Source organism: Physeter macrocephalus, unplaced genomic scaffold, assembly GCF_002837175.3.
Source record: "Physeter macrocephalus isolate SW-GA unplaced genomic scaffold, ASM283717v5 random_71, whole genome shotgun sequence".
NCBI lineage: Eukaryota > Metazoa > Chordata > Mammalia > Artiodactyla > Physeteridae > Physeter > Physeter macrocephalus.
Window position 1 is genome coordinate 26949 of NW_021145357.1, and position 14903 is coordinate 41851.

Below are 14903 nucleotides of genomic sequence, written 5' to 3' on the forward strand. Positions count from 1 at the left end.
TCTACAAGGGGTATATCAAAATATTGTTATAGTGGCCATAATATTTCAAAGAGCCCAACAAATAAAGAGAAAGTCCTGACTGGATTTCAGAGAACAATTTCTTGTTATAATGAACCAGAAACAAAAGATTCTACTGAAACTGGAACAGTTAACAGAATATGGTTGAACTTAATTAAACCTTCAAAGGGAATAAGGGTCAAACAAAGTCAATGAATGAAGCCCAAGATCGGCCTGGTATAAACTTAAGGATAATAGCATTTCAGCATTGATATCTTCTGACCCCTCCCACCAGATATCTGCCATCAATTTCCAGCCCTTTCCCTTCTGAAGCATCTGCCAAACCAAACGGCTTTCCCCACTCTTTTGTAGGTGTAAGCCAATCCAAAAATACCCTCTTTGGGCATGATGCAAAGCCAAGAGGAAAAGTTTATAAATCTCATTCCAGGGTAGAAAGTGCACATACCTGACCCAGTACACTGGTTATGTGGTGTAAATGTACATGGTAATAACTTTAATCAAATCAGAGCTGCTACCGTGTGTAACTTGTTAGGAGGCCCTGTAGCTATGTCAAAGTTCCTAATTTACTTTACTAAAACATCAGTGTGGCAGAATGCATTTTTGAGCTCCAGATTTTCTAAACACTTTTAAGAGGCTCTTTAAAGATGATGCAGAACAGAACTGTATCTCAGAAACCGGGACATTGATGGGCTCTTTCTGGGACTTTTTCACGGGAGATGAACAGAGGAAATGTCAGAATGTCAAAGCATATGACAAGTGAAGGAAGGCAGAGCAGGGAAGAGGGTGTACTAGCCACAAGGCCAACACATTCATGTTCAAAGAGAAGTCTGGGCAAAGGAAAAAAACCCCAAACAACAACAAAACAAAACCCAGGTCAGAGGAAAAAAGGGTTTCATACAACACAGTATCAAAAAGTAAAAGGAACACACTAAATGCACAAACTGGTGGCAAGTCAGTCCACAGCCTATTATGATAGGTCCTTCCAGCATCAATCAAGTTTCTTCTCATCTGTTATCTCAAGGTTATTTACAGATGTGTGACTTTAACAAGAGTCTCACAGGAGGGTGGGCAGGCTTCAATCATTCGTTTCGGGATCTGTCTGAGCCATGTAGGCATCCAACTCAGCATCCAGGTGTCCTTTCGTTTTTGACATGTATGCATCCAGTTGGTTGTCCAGCTGCTCCTTGGTCAGTACAGGGCGAGCAAGGGCACCTCTCCCTCGTCCACGGCCTCGTCCTCTGCCTCCAAAGCCCCCTCTTCCCCGACCTATCATACCCCGACCTGGTCCAAGGGAAAAACAAGAAAAACAGTTACAAGTAAGTTTAATTGGTGCTATGGTAAATGCCCCTTAGAGCAGTGGGGCCTAGCTGAGAAAGGCTGAAGGGCAGGGCAAAAGAGGAGAAATCTGGAAAAACAGGAAACACACTGGGTAGAAAGCAACACATGGAAAGCACACATAATGAATCCCTTATTACATGCTCATCTCTAAATGCTATTTAAAATTTTTTTATTCTATCAACAAAGTAAGGGAATATAGTTAACTGATAATTAAAAATTTCTTAATCTCTCCTAAGACAAAGAAACGAAAATTTGAGACTCGCTATAAGTTTACAATTAAAATACAAGTACATTAAAGATAAGCCCATTTAGTAAGATAGGGAGGAAGTAACAAGGGCACAGAGAAACAGGGGTGTGAAGCTAGACAGTTTTCAAATTAAACTTTACTGGAGATCCTTCTGAAAAATTAGCTCGTCTCCTCAAATTTATCAAACCTAATGAACTGATCCTATGTCAGGAGACTGAGGAGTTATTCTGACATAGGAACAATGAAGGGAACTGGGGAAAAACATTTTGAGTAGTCCCAGCTATTTCTATCTCCCGATTCTATTCACATTTTAACAATTATGGTTATCTGAGAGGTGGTTTCAATTCACTTAACAAAACATACCCAGCTTTCTGAAAAGCTACTTCAGACTCCTCCCCGCCCAATCCCTGTGATGTCTCTCTCAGAAACCAAGTCAAGATAATTTAGAAACATGCTATTTCATCCTGAAACCCAAACTAGCTTGTACTTCACTCAATAAGCCAAGCAACATATAATGCGAGAGAAGAAAACAAGCCCTCGGTTATCAAATTTCTTTTCCCAATAGTTATTATCCCCTGGCAACTTCAAGGTCATAAATTATGGAAGACCCACCACACACTTTAAAAAGACCAAAGCAAATATACCCAGGGGCTAAAAGAATATATATTATTTTTCCTGGACAGGTGTTGCTGGGAGTTTTCCACTAAACTCTAAGCCAGAAAACTCCCATGAGATTTGGCATTAACAGCAACACCATTAAAAACTCTCTTCCAGTCTGGGCCATGAGGTCACAGGACAAATATCACTAAGTCTCAAGGTAAGATTATCAACAAGAGTCAGTTAGTTAACTGACACAATACCATCTTGCTTTTTCTACTTTGATCAAAAAAAGTCATCTCTGGTTTCGCATAGACACAAACTTTATCTTGAATTTACTTGGTTTCAGAGTCAATACCTAGCTCCAAGTCTCACCATCCTCTTTAGCTCTGCTTCATTTTTGTACATCTCCCTCTTCTCTCTTCTTAGACTCAAAGTGGGTTTTGAGCTGTGGGGTGGGGTGTGTGGTGGTGGGTCAGGGACAGAAAAAGATAAAACGCCAAACTGACCACTCTGTCATTTTTAACAATACAATTTAAATTTGCAAGAGCCTGAAAGAAGTCTGAATATAATCTGGCTCTGTAACACATACCTGACTGTTCTTGGAAAACCCATGACAGACCTCCACATTACCAGCATGTGAATTTAGAAAATAAGCCAGTTTCATAAAACAAACAAGACAAACAAATAAGCCTGCCTATGACTTGAAGCTGTGCAGAAAGGTGGCTCTGAGTTTTGAAGGGAGAGAAATAAGGGGAAGCTAGTCTCTGAAGTTGGTAGCTGACTAACCTCTACCACCGATTCCGCCACGACCCATAGCTCCACGCCCTAGGCCCCCTCTCCCAGGACCTCCACGACCTCGAACACCACCTCTTCTTAAGCCCATTCGGGGAGCTACGGCTCGTCCACCTCGGAGCAGGTTTTGACCTTGGAGAGGAGGCATACAATGTATATGCAGGTAAATCCAAGAGAGACAAAGTAGATTCTAACCAAAGGAAGGTGGTGAGGGTTAAATGAGAGTTAATTCAGTTAATTTTTAGGTTGGGTGGGGCAAGGTGCACACTGAGTGTGAAAAGATTAAGCTGCTCTTTATTCAATCAATTCAACAAGTCTGACCACAAATCCACTTTTGGAAGAAGCTGGGAGTTAAGTCAATTAGTTAAGTACATACATTTAATGCATAGCTATTGAATAATTACAGGTAGGTGCCTAGCATTATGGCAGATTTAAAAATAAATGATATGGTTCCTGCTCTCAATACATTTTTGTAGGGGACAAGAACTATACAGAGAACAGTACAACAGTGCCTAAAATGTAACATATAGCTAAGTGCTATTGGTCAACTTGTCCTCTTTTTTCCAGATGTAATAGAGTATTTCACTAGAACCAGGAACAGAGATGATTGGTTAAGATATAGGCCAACAGGCCAAGAAGTTTCTTAGATTTGACTTATTTCTAGAACTTGAATGTGCTTTGATTCAAGCAGCAGCAGGGTGTTTTCAAATGGAATGGAGATGACATGAATTACCTGTTGTAACGCAGGTCCTAGCCTCTCACCATTGCACATTATCAGAAAAGGAATGGTATCGATAAAAGACATGCAGCACTATTAAAAATATGTGATTTCAAAAGTTATTAATTATATTAATACAAATTCAGGCTTAAAGATGTTAAACAAATGTGTCCATAAGCAGCCCAAGAGAAAAGGGAAGGGGGTGGGGCCCGACAATTATCAGGTACAGAGCACTGACCTCGGAGCGACATCCCGCCCCTAAGTAGGGTTCTTGTGGCACGTCCCCCACGAAGTCCTCCTCTGGGCAAGCCTCTCTGGATAATGGGCAGGCCTCGTCCTCCGATTGCTCCCCTGGCCAGGGCCCCTATTGGTCGGCCTAACCGTGCCTGGATGTTACTCTTACCCAGGCGCTGCTTTAAGCTCTTCTGGAAGAAAAGGTGTTAGGGAATTGAGATCAAAAAAGCAATCCAATGGGATTTAGCAACTCAAAGTGCAGAGAAAAAGAAGCAAGTGAGATGTCTGTGTGGCGGGAGATAAACCTGCACGGAGTGTCCTAAGGATCCCAAACCAGAAGCAAGCCTTTGCCTCAGAACATGGTAGAAAACAAGCAGAATTCTGATCCAGAGCTTCTAAGAAGCTTGAGTATGGTCCCATGAAATTGGCATCACCACAAATTACCTCACTAGTTTGGCTACAGAAGTCATATACCACTACTTGGAACATAAGTTTTAATAAGAACACTGTATTTCAAATCCTGGATTCTGCTGTTTTTGAACCACCAGTTGACAATGACAGGACTGGATTCATACCTGCCCAAGGACTACCACTGTCTTCAAAGGCTTACTCAAACACCATAGGAAGTTCATCACACTCTGGGCAAAGTTTAAATTACAATTTCATTTGAATTCTTGTGACTTAAGAACAAGTTTGATTTCTCAGTCAAAGAGGCCAGTGTGTTCCATTTTTCCTCTGAGTATCTATCTCCAGACGGTCCACTTTTTACCTTAAGATGTAAATAAACACAAAAAAGTCAAATCTTCTTTCCTTACATATCTTAAATAGCTGTAATAATTCCATGTCTACCTTTGCAAACAGCTCCATTAATTAAGTCAGTATAATGACTTTTAATTCAAAATAAACACATAACTCAAATGTATCTCCATAGAAAGCTAGCCAAACCTGCATTAGAATTAAGACAGTTTAGCTATAATCATAAAAGGGCCACATTTGAGAACAAGGACATACCATCGATAGAAATTTTTCAATAATCTGTCCCTCAAAGAGAAACTACAAAGACCACATCTCAGACAATTAAATTCCTTCAGAGGAAAGGGTGACTGTGTAGCCTTGACCACCACCAAAGCCCTAGCAAACCTGTTCTCCTATAACGCCGTAAGTCAGTATGAACGAAAATAAATTATGCGTCCTCAGGCTTCACACACAAATGACTACAAACGATTTTCTCTGCAACCATATGCTGAGAGTTATTATTATTAGCTTTCTAGCATGAGATCATAAACTGCTTCTAATCAGAGCGGCAGGCTCTGAACATGTCAGGACTTCTTCCTACAAGTCTCTTGTGTTTAGTCATCCCTAGTACATTCTCCCAAGATCTGTGCTTTAAGGGGAGAAAGCATAGTATTTAGAAGTTCTTCTCCCTTCCCATCCCTTACTTGCCACCAATACTAGTCTCTAACATTGAAAAGAAGCTGAAGGATGTCAACTGTATCATTCAGTTTCCACTCTAGAGCTGTGCTATATGCTAAGGTAACCACTAGTCACATGTGGCTAATTTAAATTACAAGTAAAAAAATAAATAAAAATAAAAATTTAAGCTCCTCAATGGCACTAGCCACATTTTGAGTGCTCAACAGTCAATGTGGCTAATGGCTACTGTATTGGAGAGCACAGATATAGAACATTTCCAGCACCGTGGAAAGTTCTATTGGACAGCAGTGCTCTAGAGGCTTTCTTCGACACAGCCTCTGTTCCAAGCTCCTTGTTAAAAGGTCCTTTGGAATAATATGTCAGAGACCTGTCTTCAACAATTTTTAATATTTACCCTTAGAAAACAGTGGCACCTTTTACTGCTTTCCTGAGTCTGGGATGAATGCAGCCACTCCAAGGCTTAAGGTAGCTGAAGCAGAAGGCCTTGTTTATTTTTGGTCAGTGAGCCCAATGGTTCAGGGTGGGGGTGGAAGGGTGTTATATTTAACTGCTGATTTTATGCACAGCCATGCAGTGCTACCAGTTAAAGTCCTTACAGTTGCATGGCACCGCCCTCCAGACGCCCAGCCACAGCTTGGACATATCCTTCCACAGCCACTGTCCGGACTTGCATATAAAGTCTATGAATAATAAAGAGCAGGTTTTATTTCAGATCTGAATAGGATTATCTCTTACTGGAAATTTGAAAGAGAACCCGCTAACTCTTAAATTAATTACTCAGTGTTCTCGCTCTACTTTACTGACAAAACTTTAGGTGCTGTGGAGATGAGGGTCACCCCACTCTTTCTACTGTTTAGCACTGAAAACCTTTGACTAAGAGGCCTTTCAGACTCCCTATATTAGGGAAGAAAGAATAAAATCATTTCCCTAATTAGTAAACCATTTAATGAGAAATTAAGAATTTTTTGAAGATCATCTAAAACAGAAACCAAAATTTCTTTGTGGAAAAAGCCAGTGAATCTATTTTAAGGGCAAAGGATCAGAGAACAAAAGAGATTAATACTCATTGATAACACAGAAACAGCCACCTTGATGGCAAACTCCCTAAAAGAGAAAGACAACAAAAAGTTACTTATTGGTACCTGCCAAAATGGGAATTCTCTGAACTTCTCTTTCCTCCAGAGAAGTTCAGCTTTTGCCCTGAGCCACCTCGTAATTATCCATGGCGTCCTGACAGCCTCAGTGGACTACCTGACAGGGATCACCAGCTGCTTCTGGAGCATTAAGACCCATTCTCTCACCTGCTTAAGTTTTAATGCTGCCTGGACAGAGGGTCTATTCTCCATCTGCTGGGCCAGTCTTCTGTTTCTGGCACTGGCTAGCTGCTGTTGTTGCTGCATCGAAGCCCGAATATTCACTGGCATCGGCTGTTTGTTCTTCAGCATATTAGTAAAGCTTCAAGGTCGAACAAAATGGATGTTTAAATAAACGCTTTATTACAAAACATTTATTGGCATTTTCATGGCTTGCTAGACCAGGAGCTCCAGATCCCACGAACTTTAAGTAAAGTGGTACACTTAGATCAAGGCTGATGTGGGTTAAAGACTCCTCTGCTTCCACAAACTTGCAAGAATCAGAAACTTAGAAATGCAGCTAAGTGTAGCACATTCAATCAAAAGTGATAACAAGGGCTCAGGTAACGGCTTTTAGAGAGGTAGAAAGTATGAAAAGCATGCAATAAGCAGATATGATGACAAGAGACAGAAGATGTAGTTTCAAAGACAGACAAAGCAAGCCAAAACCTTTGGGGACCTGAGGGTGCATTTTAAGGGCAAATGTAAGGAAGGACTAGAGCACCTTCAAAGCCCATGGAAATGATACACTCACATAAATTATAGGAGCATATCACATTCTCTCATGTATTTGTTCACGTAGTAACGTGAATATGGAGAATTAGTGTATCACTAAGGGATAAAGAGAAATACATATGCTTCAGAAAAGGCAAACAAACATAAGTAAATCTTTTAGTGGTCTAACATCAACTTAATAAAGTCACTGGTTGAAGGCACTCAATGAACAAAGCTCTCAGAGACAGAAAGTGCCTTTAAATGCCTTTACTTTTCTTAGTGTCAAATGATTACTTTTTCTGACTCTAAGTCATTACTTCTGAAAAAGTTAAGATTAGTTTAATCATTTAAGAGCTTGTGAAGACACTCTTCTATTATTCCTGTCAAGGTAAGTTTAATGGAATGAAAGAGAAGAACATTCAATTGTAAAAGAATTGAAAACAAAAACAAACTAAAAGCAGACTGGAAAGAAAGTGAAATGGAGCAAAGCGAGTGCCTCTTACAAGGCCCAAGAATGACATTCAAGGGCCTTTGGACATATTCATAGCTTGCTACCTGCCTCTTACAGGCCAGACACAACACTGCTGGCCTTGGACTGGGCAGCAAGCCTACTGCAGCTAGGGTACCATGCTACCGAGCTGCACCACCCCTGTATCAATGTTAAAAAAAAAAAAAAAAAAAAAAAAAAAAAGTGAAGAAAAGGGAGGGTGTGAGGAGTCTTTTTAAAATACATCCCACCAGATAAATATTTCAGACAGCATAACATAAAAATCTACTGATAAGGGGTTTTGAAACAACCGCCCAATTTGTTTTGTGTACCACATACGATGCAACTAAGAACAGAGGTCTGTAGCCTTCTGTTGGTATTTAGTTTAAAACCGGTTTTTGTGCATTGGACCCCAGGGCCAATTTAAGTAATGTTTTCTTATGAACGAGCTGAAGTTGCTGTTGGCTGCCTCACCGCTCATTTAGAGACATCTTGGTGGTGCTTTTTAGCACAACTTTCGGCGCTGACTGTGCAGCCATCTTCAAATCCCGAGAATCTACAAAGGACAATGGACAGAATGAGCAAATGAGAATGATGACCACCTCATTTCAACAAGTGCCAAAGGCCCAAACCAAAAATGAATGAAAAGGCCTGTGTCAATGACTACTGACGATCACACCAAAACTCATTTCAGGTGCTTAAACTTAAGAAGCTAGTTACCTCAAACTAATAAACTCTAAGGCCACAGGACAGAAAATATCTGCCCAAGCCTCCAAAATGGCAGACTTAGACCTAGCCAAAGAAAGTGTTAAAGAGTTTGGCTTTTCATCTAGAGTGGTCCTTCTCAACCTTGGCTGCAAGCTTTTTTTTTTCTTTTTTTTAAAAAAAAAAAAACCAACAAAACACAGAAGCCTGGGCCCAAACTATTTAAAGCACAATCTTTGATGGTGAGGTCTGGGGATCAGCAATTAAAGGGAAAAAAAAAAAAAAAGTCTACCTCGAAGGGGGGGGAAAAAAAAGTCTACCTCGGTGCTTCTCTTGCGCAGCCACAACTGAGAACCACTGATCTAGAAAGATGACACAAGCATACCAGTTTCAAAATCAAGTAAGAGCCTTAGCAAGGGCTCGCGGAGCTGGGGGAGGGAAGGAGTAGGCAAGGTTTCCCTAAATGGGCATTCACCTGGGAGTTCGCTCCCGGAGAGCGCGCCACAAAATTTAACCCTGAAGCCGCCATTACTTTCCAACGTTCCCTAAAGTCGTGTAGTCCTCCTTTGATCTCCCTTCTCTCTCAAGGCACTGTCAGGACCGCCAACATTGCTCAACCCACCAAACAACACTCTTTTTTAACCCTATCAAATCCCCACCTTTTCCATCAATCCCGTAGCGAGTTTTCAGTTCGGGGTCTCCCCCGCCTCCCTCTCAGGGGCTCCGCCCCCTCCGGGGCCTCCATCTCGGACACCCTGTCTGCCTCCACAACCCGCGAGCTCCCGTTCCGCGTCCGCCGGACCCCTCCGTTTCCCAGGACTCTTGCCCTCCTCACCACAGACACGTACCGAAGGAAACGGACGCCAGTGCTCCTCCCGGGGCTGCCACCACGGCTGCGGCAGGCGGGCCGGGGGCCGGCCGAACCTGAGTTGACGGTGGAGGGGCTCGGGTTAACTTGGTGGGCGGTTAGTTAGATGTGTTAAGCGGTAGATTGCTAGGTAATTCGTTGCTGTTGGCTGGCTGTCCGGTTGGCCCGTCCGCCTGCTAACCGGCCTGCCCTTTCCTGCCTTTCACCACACCGGCTGCCGTCAACTCCCGCTCGGTGTCGAAAACAAAATGGCCGCACCACCCAGTGCGGAGAGGGACCGGCTAAAATGGCGTCGACGCAGTTACGTTAGGCGTCAGATCCGCCGCACCACTAAGGGGTCGGAAAATTTGTGCCACGCCTGCGCGGGATAGGGCGCAGCCCTAGGGAGGAGGCGGGGCTTTAGCAAATGCCTGGTCTGTATTAAACTCAGCCCCCGCCTAGGAAGGGGCGTGGCCAAGTGGCATAGCTCTGTTTATTTTTGGAAAATGGATTAGTTTTTAAAGCTTTAAAAAATATGTATTTATTTGGCAGCATTGGGTCTTAGTTGCAAAATGCGGGATCTTTAGTTGTGACATGTGAACTCTTAGTTGCAGCATGTGGGATTTAGTTCCCTGACCAGGGATTGAACCTGGTCCCCCTGCATTGAGAGTGTGGAGTCTTAGCCACTGGACCACCAGGGAAGTCCCTGCTCCCAGGTTTTAAGGGGGCTGCAGGTTAGTAATTTGGGTCACTGGGGCTGATTTGGTCCCCCCGAAAAAGATGTTCATATTTCCTGGTGCATCCCTCTGCCCCTCAAGCTAAAGCAGACGGACTACAGTTCTTTATGCGGATGTTCCTCTGTCTCTCTCTCCCTTTTTAAAAAAAAATTAAATAATTTTATTATTTATTTTTGACAGCGTTGGGTCTTTGTTGCTGCGCATGGGCTTTCTCTAGCTGTGTCGAACGGAGGCTACTCTTCCTTGTGGTGCGCGGGCTTCTCACTGCAGTGGCTTCTCGTTGCAGAGCACGGGCTCTAGGCACGCGGGCTTCAGTAGTTGTGGCACGCAGGCTCAGTAGTTGTGGCACACAGGCTTAGTTCCTCCGCAGCATGTGGGATCTTCCCGGACCAGGGATGGAACCCGTGTCCCCTGCATTGGCAGGCGGATTCTTAACCACTGCACCACCAGGGAAGTTCCTCCTCGGTCTCTCTTGTGGACCACTGGGCCCAGGTAATTTGCACTGGCTCTCCCCTCATCATTTGCCTTGGCCCCGGTCAGAGAGTTGCAGATTGCTGCAAACGCCCCAGCCAAGGCCTGGGGGCCAGTGCTGGGAGCACACCTCTACTAGATCCTGCACCACTCACCACCACCCGTCCATATTTTCCTCTTCACTTCCCTCCCCAGCTTGGCCTGAACATTGTTAAATAGTTATTTGGGTGGGACCTTTGCATCCCTGCTTCCCCTTCCATGTCCTCTCTTGCCATCTGCCATCCATGTGGATTTTGATGTAGACCTATGCAGGATTTTCATTATGGCTGGACACACAATAAAAGGCTCGCATGTTTGAAGAATGAGTGTATGAACACGTCTTCAACACCCCCCACCCCAATCACGCACATCAGATCCTTTCATTTTCCTTCCTAGCATGTATGTGTGTATGTTTTGGCATCCTTACTGGACTTTACCTATGTGATGTTGAGGGTCGTGTTTGTTTTGCTCACTGCTGTGTCCCCAGTTCCCATAGGATGTCTAGCACGTGGTAGGTCTTCAGTAAATATTCTTTGAAGGTTGAAGGGAAATTCTTCTGGCTTTATATCTGAGAAGCTGATGTCTCCTCCACTTCCAGCTGGGACATTGAACCCCAACCTTCCTGGGCCTTGAGCATTCCTTAAGTAGGAAGATGTAATGGCCCCTTGACCTCTCTCAAAATAAGATCCCTCCCCAAATAAGGCAAGTTGGGAGTGAGCAGCCTTCACTTCCCCACCCACTTCCATACCGCAAAGGAGACAGACAGCAGCTGGCGGCTGGTGAGAGAGGAGCCTTTAATGAAAGATGAGTTGCAGGCCTGGCCTGCTACTCTTGCGCCCTTGTTGGTGGGGAGGGAAAAGTGGGGTGAGGGGGAAGCAGGGTGAAGAGGCAGGTATGGCAGGGCGGAGGCGAAGGGCGCTGCCCACTGGGGCCATCTGCTCAACTGTTCTCCCAGAAGAAGTTGTTACAGGCCACTGTGAGGGCAGCCACCAGCACCACATACTCCTGGAAGTCCACCTCTCCATCTCCATTCTCATCTAACTCCTTCATCACCTTGTCCACAGCATCCGCATCCTTCTGGGCCTGTGGAGGGAGGAGACGGAGAAGTAGGTGTATAGGGAAATGAACAGCACTGAGTCAGGGGCATGGGGGCTGGTTGATTGGGGAGAAGGAGGCAGAGATGAGCAAGAGGGAGAACTACGTCTAATTATGGGACTCTTGCTGCCCTCCTCAAAACTAACAAAATACTTGTGGCTTCCTGTTGCCTACAGAATCAGCTCCTTAACAAGGCAGAATAATGAAAACAATTACCATATGTTGAGTGCCTACAATGTGAGAAGCACTACACTAGGAGCTTTACAAGCACTGTCTCATTTAATTCTAGCACAAATAGTATGAAGTAGCTTTCATTAGTCCCATTCTAGAGAAGAAACAAATTGACAGTCGGCGGTTAAGGAACATGCCCAAAGTCACACAGCTATTAAGTGGCAGCGCCAGAATTTGAACCCAGGTCTCATAAAATCTCAAAGCTGGTACACTTTCTACTGGCTTGTCTTCTGCATCCTTCAGTCCAGTCAAAACTACCGAGCACGCTCCATCTTCTTTCTCACATGCTCTTGTTCAGATACTGTACCTCCTCCTAAAATGTCTTCATTTACCCTAATAATCTTCCAGGGGCCTGAGTGCCACCTCTTTGGAGAAGCCGTCCACTTCAGTCAGGTTAATATTCTCCCATAATCCTTTCTGGCACCTCTGTTAAGGCCCCAGGTGCTTCCTGGTGTTCAAGTTTTACTTTCAAGTGTCAGTCCTTCCCTACTAGACTGTGTGTTTTGTTATTGATGCATCTACACAGGGCCTAGCCCTTAACAGGTGATCAGTAAATCAGGGCATTTTGACTTGAACCCAGAGGAGTAGGGGAGCCTGGGAGAGGAAGGAGATGGTTGGGCTGAGCTGGGGTGGGGTGGGGAGATGGCAGGGAGGTGCCCACTCTGTTCCCCCACCCCTCGCCCACTCCACCCTGTACCCCCACCCTGTGCTCACGTCCAGGAAGCCGGAGAGCTCCGTCTGCAGCAGCTCTTTCAGCTCCTTCTTGCTCAGCTTGTACTTGTCCCCCTCCTTGCCCGAGTGGGCGTGGAACACATTGATGAGAGTCTCCATTGCCGTCTCCAGCTCAGAGCCCATCTCGCAGCTCACCTACCCACGTCCCACCATGGAAGTGAGCTGGGGACTGTGCCTGGGGTAGCTGGGGTTGGCATAGGGGCCCACAGCTCAAAGAGCCATGAGATTGGAGCCCCACCACAACTGATCAGACCTAAGTCTAGCCTCATTCTCTGTGCCCTTCAGTCCACACCCCAGCCAGAGGGAATCAGGGCTTTGGGCATGGAGGTAGAACAGCTGGAGCTGGGCTGGCCCTAGAGGCCTGCAGTGGACTTTGCAGTTGCTCCTGGCTGCCTGGACACTGAGGAGGGTGGGGCAGGCAGGTAGGGGTGGTCACAGGACCCAGCCTGGCTTCCTCTGGCTCTATTTTTACCCTGGACTTGCCTGCCCAGCACAGCCAAGATCTGCTGTTGGGGATGGTGGGCTGGGCTCCCCTCTATAGCCTTGACTCTGCTGCCCACCCCGAGCAAGGAGTCAATCTGGTGCCCTTAGTCGGCCTGGTGGGTAGGGTGGCAGTCCGAGTGGGTGGCCCAAGGTTCATGGGGACGGGGGCGTCTCACTGCCTCTGAGTTTCTTGTCAGCAGACTGGGGGCCTCTCTTGATCCTTCTACACTGTTCTCTCCTGAACATGTCACTTTGGCTTCCCTCCGTTACCTCTAGTTTGGTTCATCTTGCTTCTCTGCAGATTCAGCCCTTCTACTGTGTGGTGGTGGGAGGGGAAAGAGGAATGTCTGAGGCTTTTCCTTGGAGCCAGGGCTCCCAGGGAGGGGGAGAGGACACTTGTGGGATCTTGTCCCTGCCACTCCCACCCCCAGGCCCAACTTGGGTGATGTGGGGACAGTGGCAGCAGGGAGAATGGGGCTGGTATGTGTTAGGGGAGATAAAGGCTGAGTGCATGAGGTCCTCTGAATCCAAGGGGCTGGGAGAGAGGAGGGGAAAAATGGAGGGGTCTGTTGAGGAGAGGGGACTGCCAAGCTAGGGGGTCTCTTTCCCTTGGCCTTGGGACGGTCAACCCCTCCACAGCCTCAGGGGGCAGCTCAGGTGTCTCAGATCAGGTGTCCCCATCCTTCCCCAGACCTGAGGGGCTGGACAATGGGCCTGATCAGATGACACCCTAGCTCTTCAATGGGGCCCTTGTGAATGTCACCTGAACTCCGGACGTGAGAAGCCGTTGTCACAGAGACACGGGGGAGATGGAACCCAAGCCGGGGCTGATGGAGGGGATAAGCTGGGGGGTGGGTGGGGGGCAGAGGGAGGGGTGCTGGTGGCTCAGTTATCAGCCCCATCCAGGAGAGGCACATAGAGGTTGCCTGGAGACCTCAAGCAGCCTGGGATTTTGCGTAGGGAACATTCTGAGAGGACCTTGGCAGGGAGGGGGCAGACAGAAAAACAAAGGGAAAGAATGAGAGGAAAGAGGAGTGGAGAAACTGGGCCAAGAAAGAGGAGGAGGAGAAAGGGGAGGTCACATGAAGGGAGAGTGGGAGTGGGTATAGTACCCTAGTGCCCCCTTCCTGGTATCACATGATTCATGCTCTGCCACCCCCGCCCCCCAACTTTCCTGGGACCTGAGCTCTTGGCAAGGCTGGGTGGGGTGGCAGAGAGACCACGGCTGGCGGGGGGTGGGTGGGCAGAAAGAGCTGGTCCATCTGCTTTCTTATTCTTACACGGCTGGAAGCAAGGCGAGAGCTGGGTCTCCTCCCTAGCACCTGGGAGATGGAGGGAGCCTTGAGGGGGCACGTGAGAGCTCTGTGGTAGGAGGGCCTGGTCTCCTGGAAACTCAGTGGCTGCGCTCCCCACTGGCTTCCTTATTCACTGAGCTCCCAGATCTCCCTTCTGACCTTCACTTGCCTCCCCTCACCGCCTTCCAAACACTGTCTCCCCCAAATCCAGAGCTCCTCCCAGACCCTCAGGGCACCACAGTGCCATCCTCCCCAGACTTTTGGAGCCCTGCTGAAGTCCCCTTTCTGCAAGGCTGGCCAGGGCAGGGACCCAGGGCAGATGGGGCAGGATACTCACTGTCAGCCTGGGAGCAGGTTCTGGACAGACAGACGAGGCTGCAAATGTGGCTACCGGAGCTGTGTGGGGAGACCTGTCTTCGGTCGTCCTTCCCCCGCTGACACCCCCCAGTGGCTCCACCCCTTCACATACAGACACCCAGTGGGGCAAGGGGCCAGGAGTGGACAGAGGCGCCCTCTGTCTCCTGGGCTGGAACAGGCTGCCCTGTGTCCTCTT

General features: G+C 46.5%; 2 protein-coding genes across 6 annotated transcripts; both read right to left on the reverse strand.

The window, feature by feature from the left end:
* Positions 1-88: 88 nt before the first annotated feature.
* CHTOP (chromatin target of PRMT1) lies at positions 89-9572 on the reverse strand. 5 transcript variants are annotated; one of them, XM_055082307.1, is made up of 8 exons: positions 9269-9572; positions 8741-8782; positions 8190-8271; positions 6683-6836; positions 5978-6061; positions 3952-4138; positions 2990-3127; positions 89-1299 (listed from the first exon to the last, which is right to left on the reverse strand). In XM_055082307.1, the coding sequence occupies exons 3-8, from the start codon at positions 8252-8254 to the stop codon at positions 1094-1096; spliced, it is 834 nt and encodes a 277-aa protein (XP_054938282.1). In that variant the 5' UTR covers positions 8255-8271; positions 8741-8782; positions 9269-9572; the 3' UTR covers positions 89-1093. The 5 variants fall into 5 exon arrangements, with proteins under 5 accessions (XP_054938282.1, XP_028339593.1, XP_007130318.1 ...); XM_028483792.2 differs by lacking the exon at positions 8741-8782 and having other exon boundaries at positions 3952-4135; positions 9269-9571; XM_007130256.3 differs by lacking the exon at positions 8741-8782 and having other exon boundaries at positions 9269-9571.
* A 1719-nt stretch (positions 9573-11291) lies between these two features.
* On the reverse strand, positions 11292-14838 carry S100A1 (S100 calcium binding protein A1). Its single transcript, XM_007130255.3, has 3 exons — positions 14688-14838; positions 12555-12707; positions 11292-11597 (listed from the first exon to the last, which is right to left on the reverse strand). Exons 2-3 carry the CDS (start codon positions 12693-12695, stop codon positions 11454-11456), a joined length of 285 nt encoding a protein of 94 aa, XP_007130317.1. The 5' UTR covers positions 12696-12707; positions 14688-14838; the 3' UTR covers positions 11292-11453.
* Positions 14839-14903: the final 65 nt, after the last annotated feature.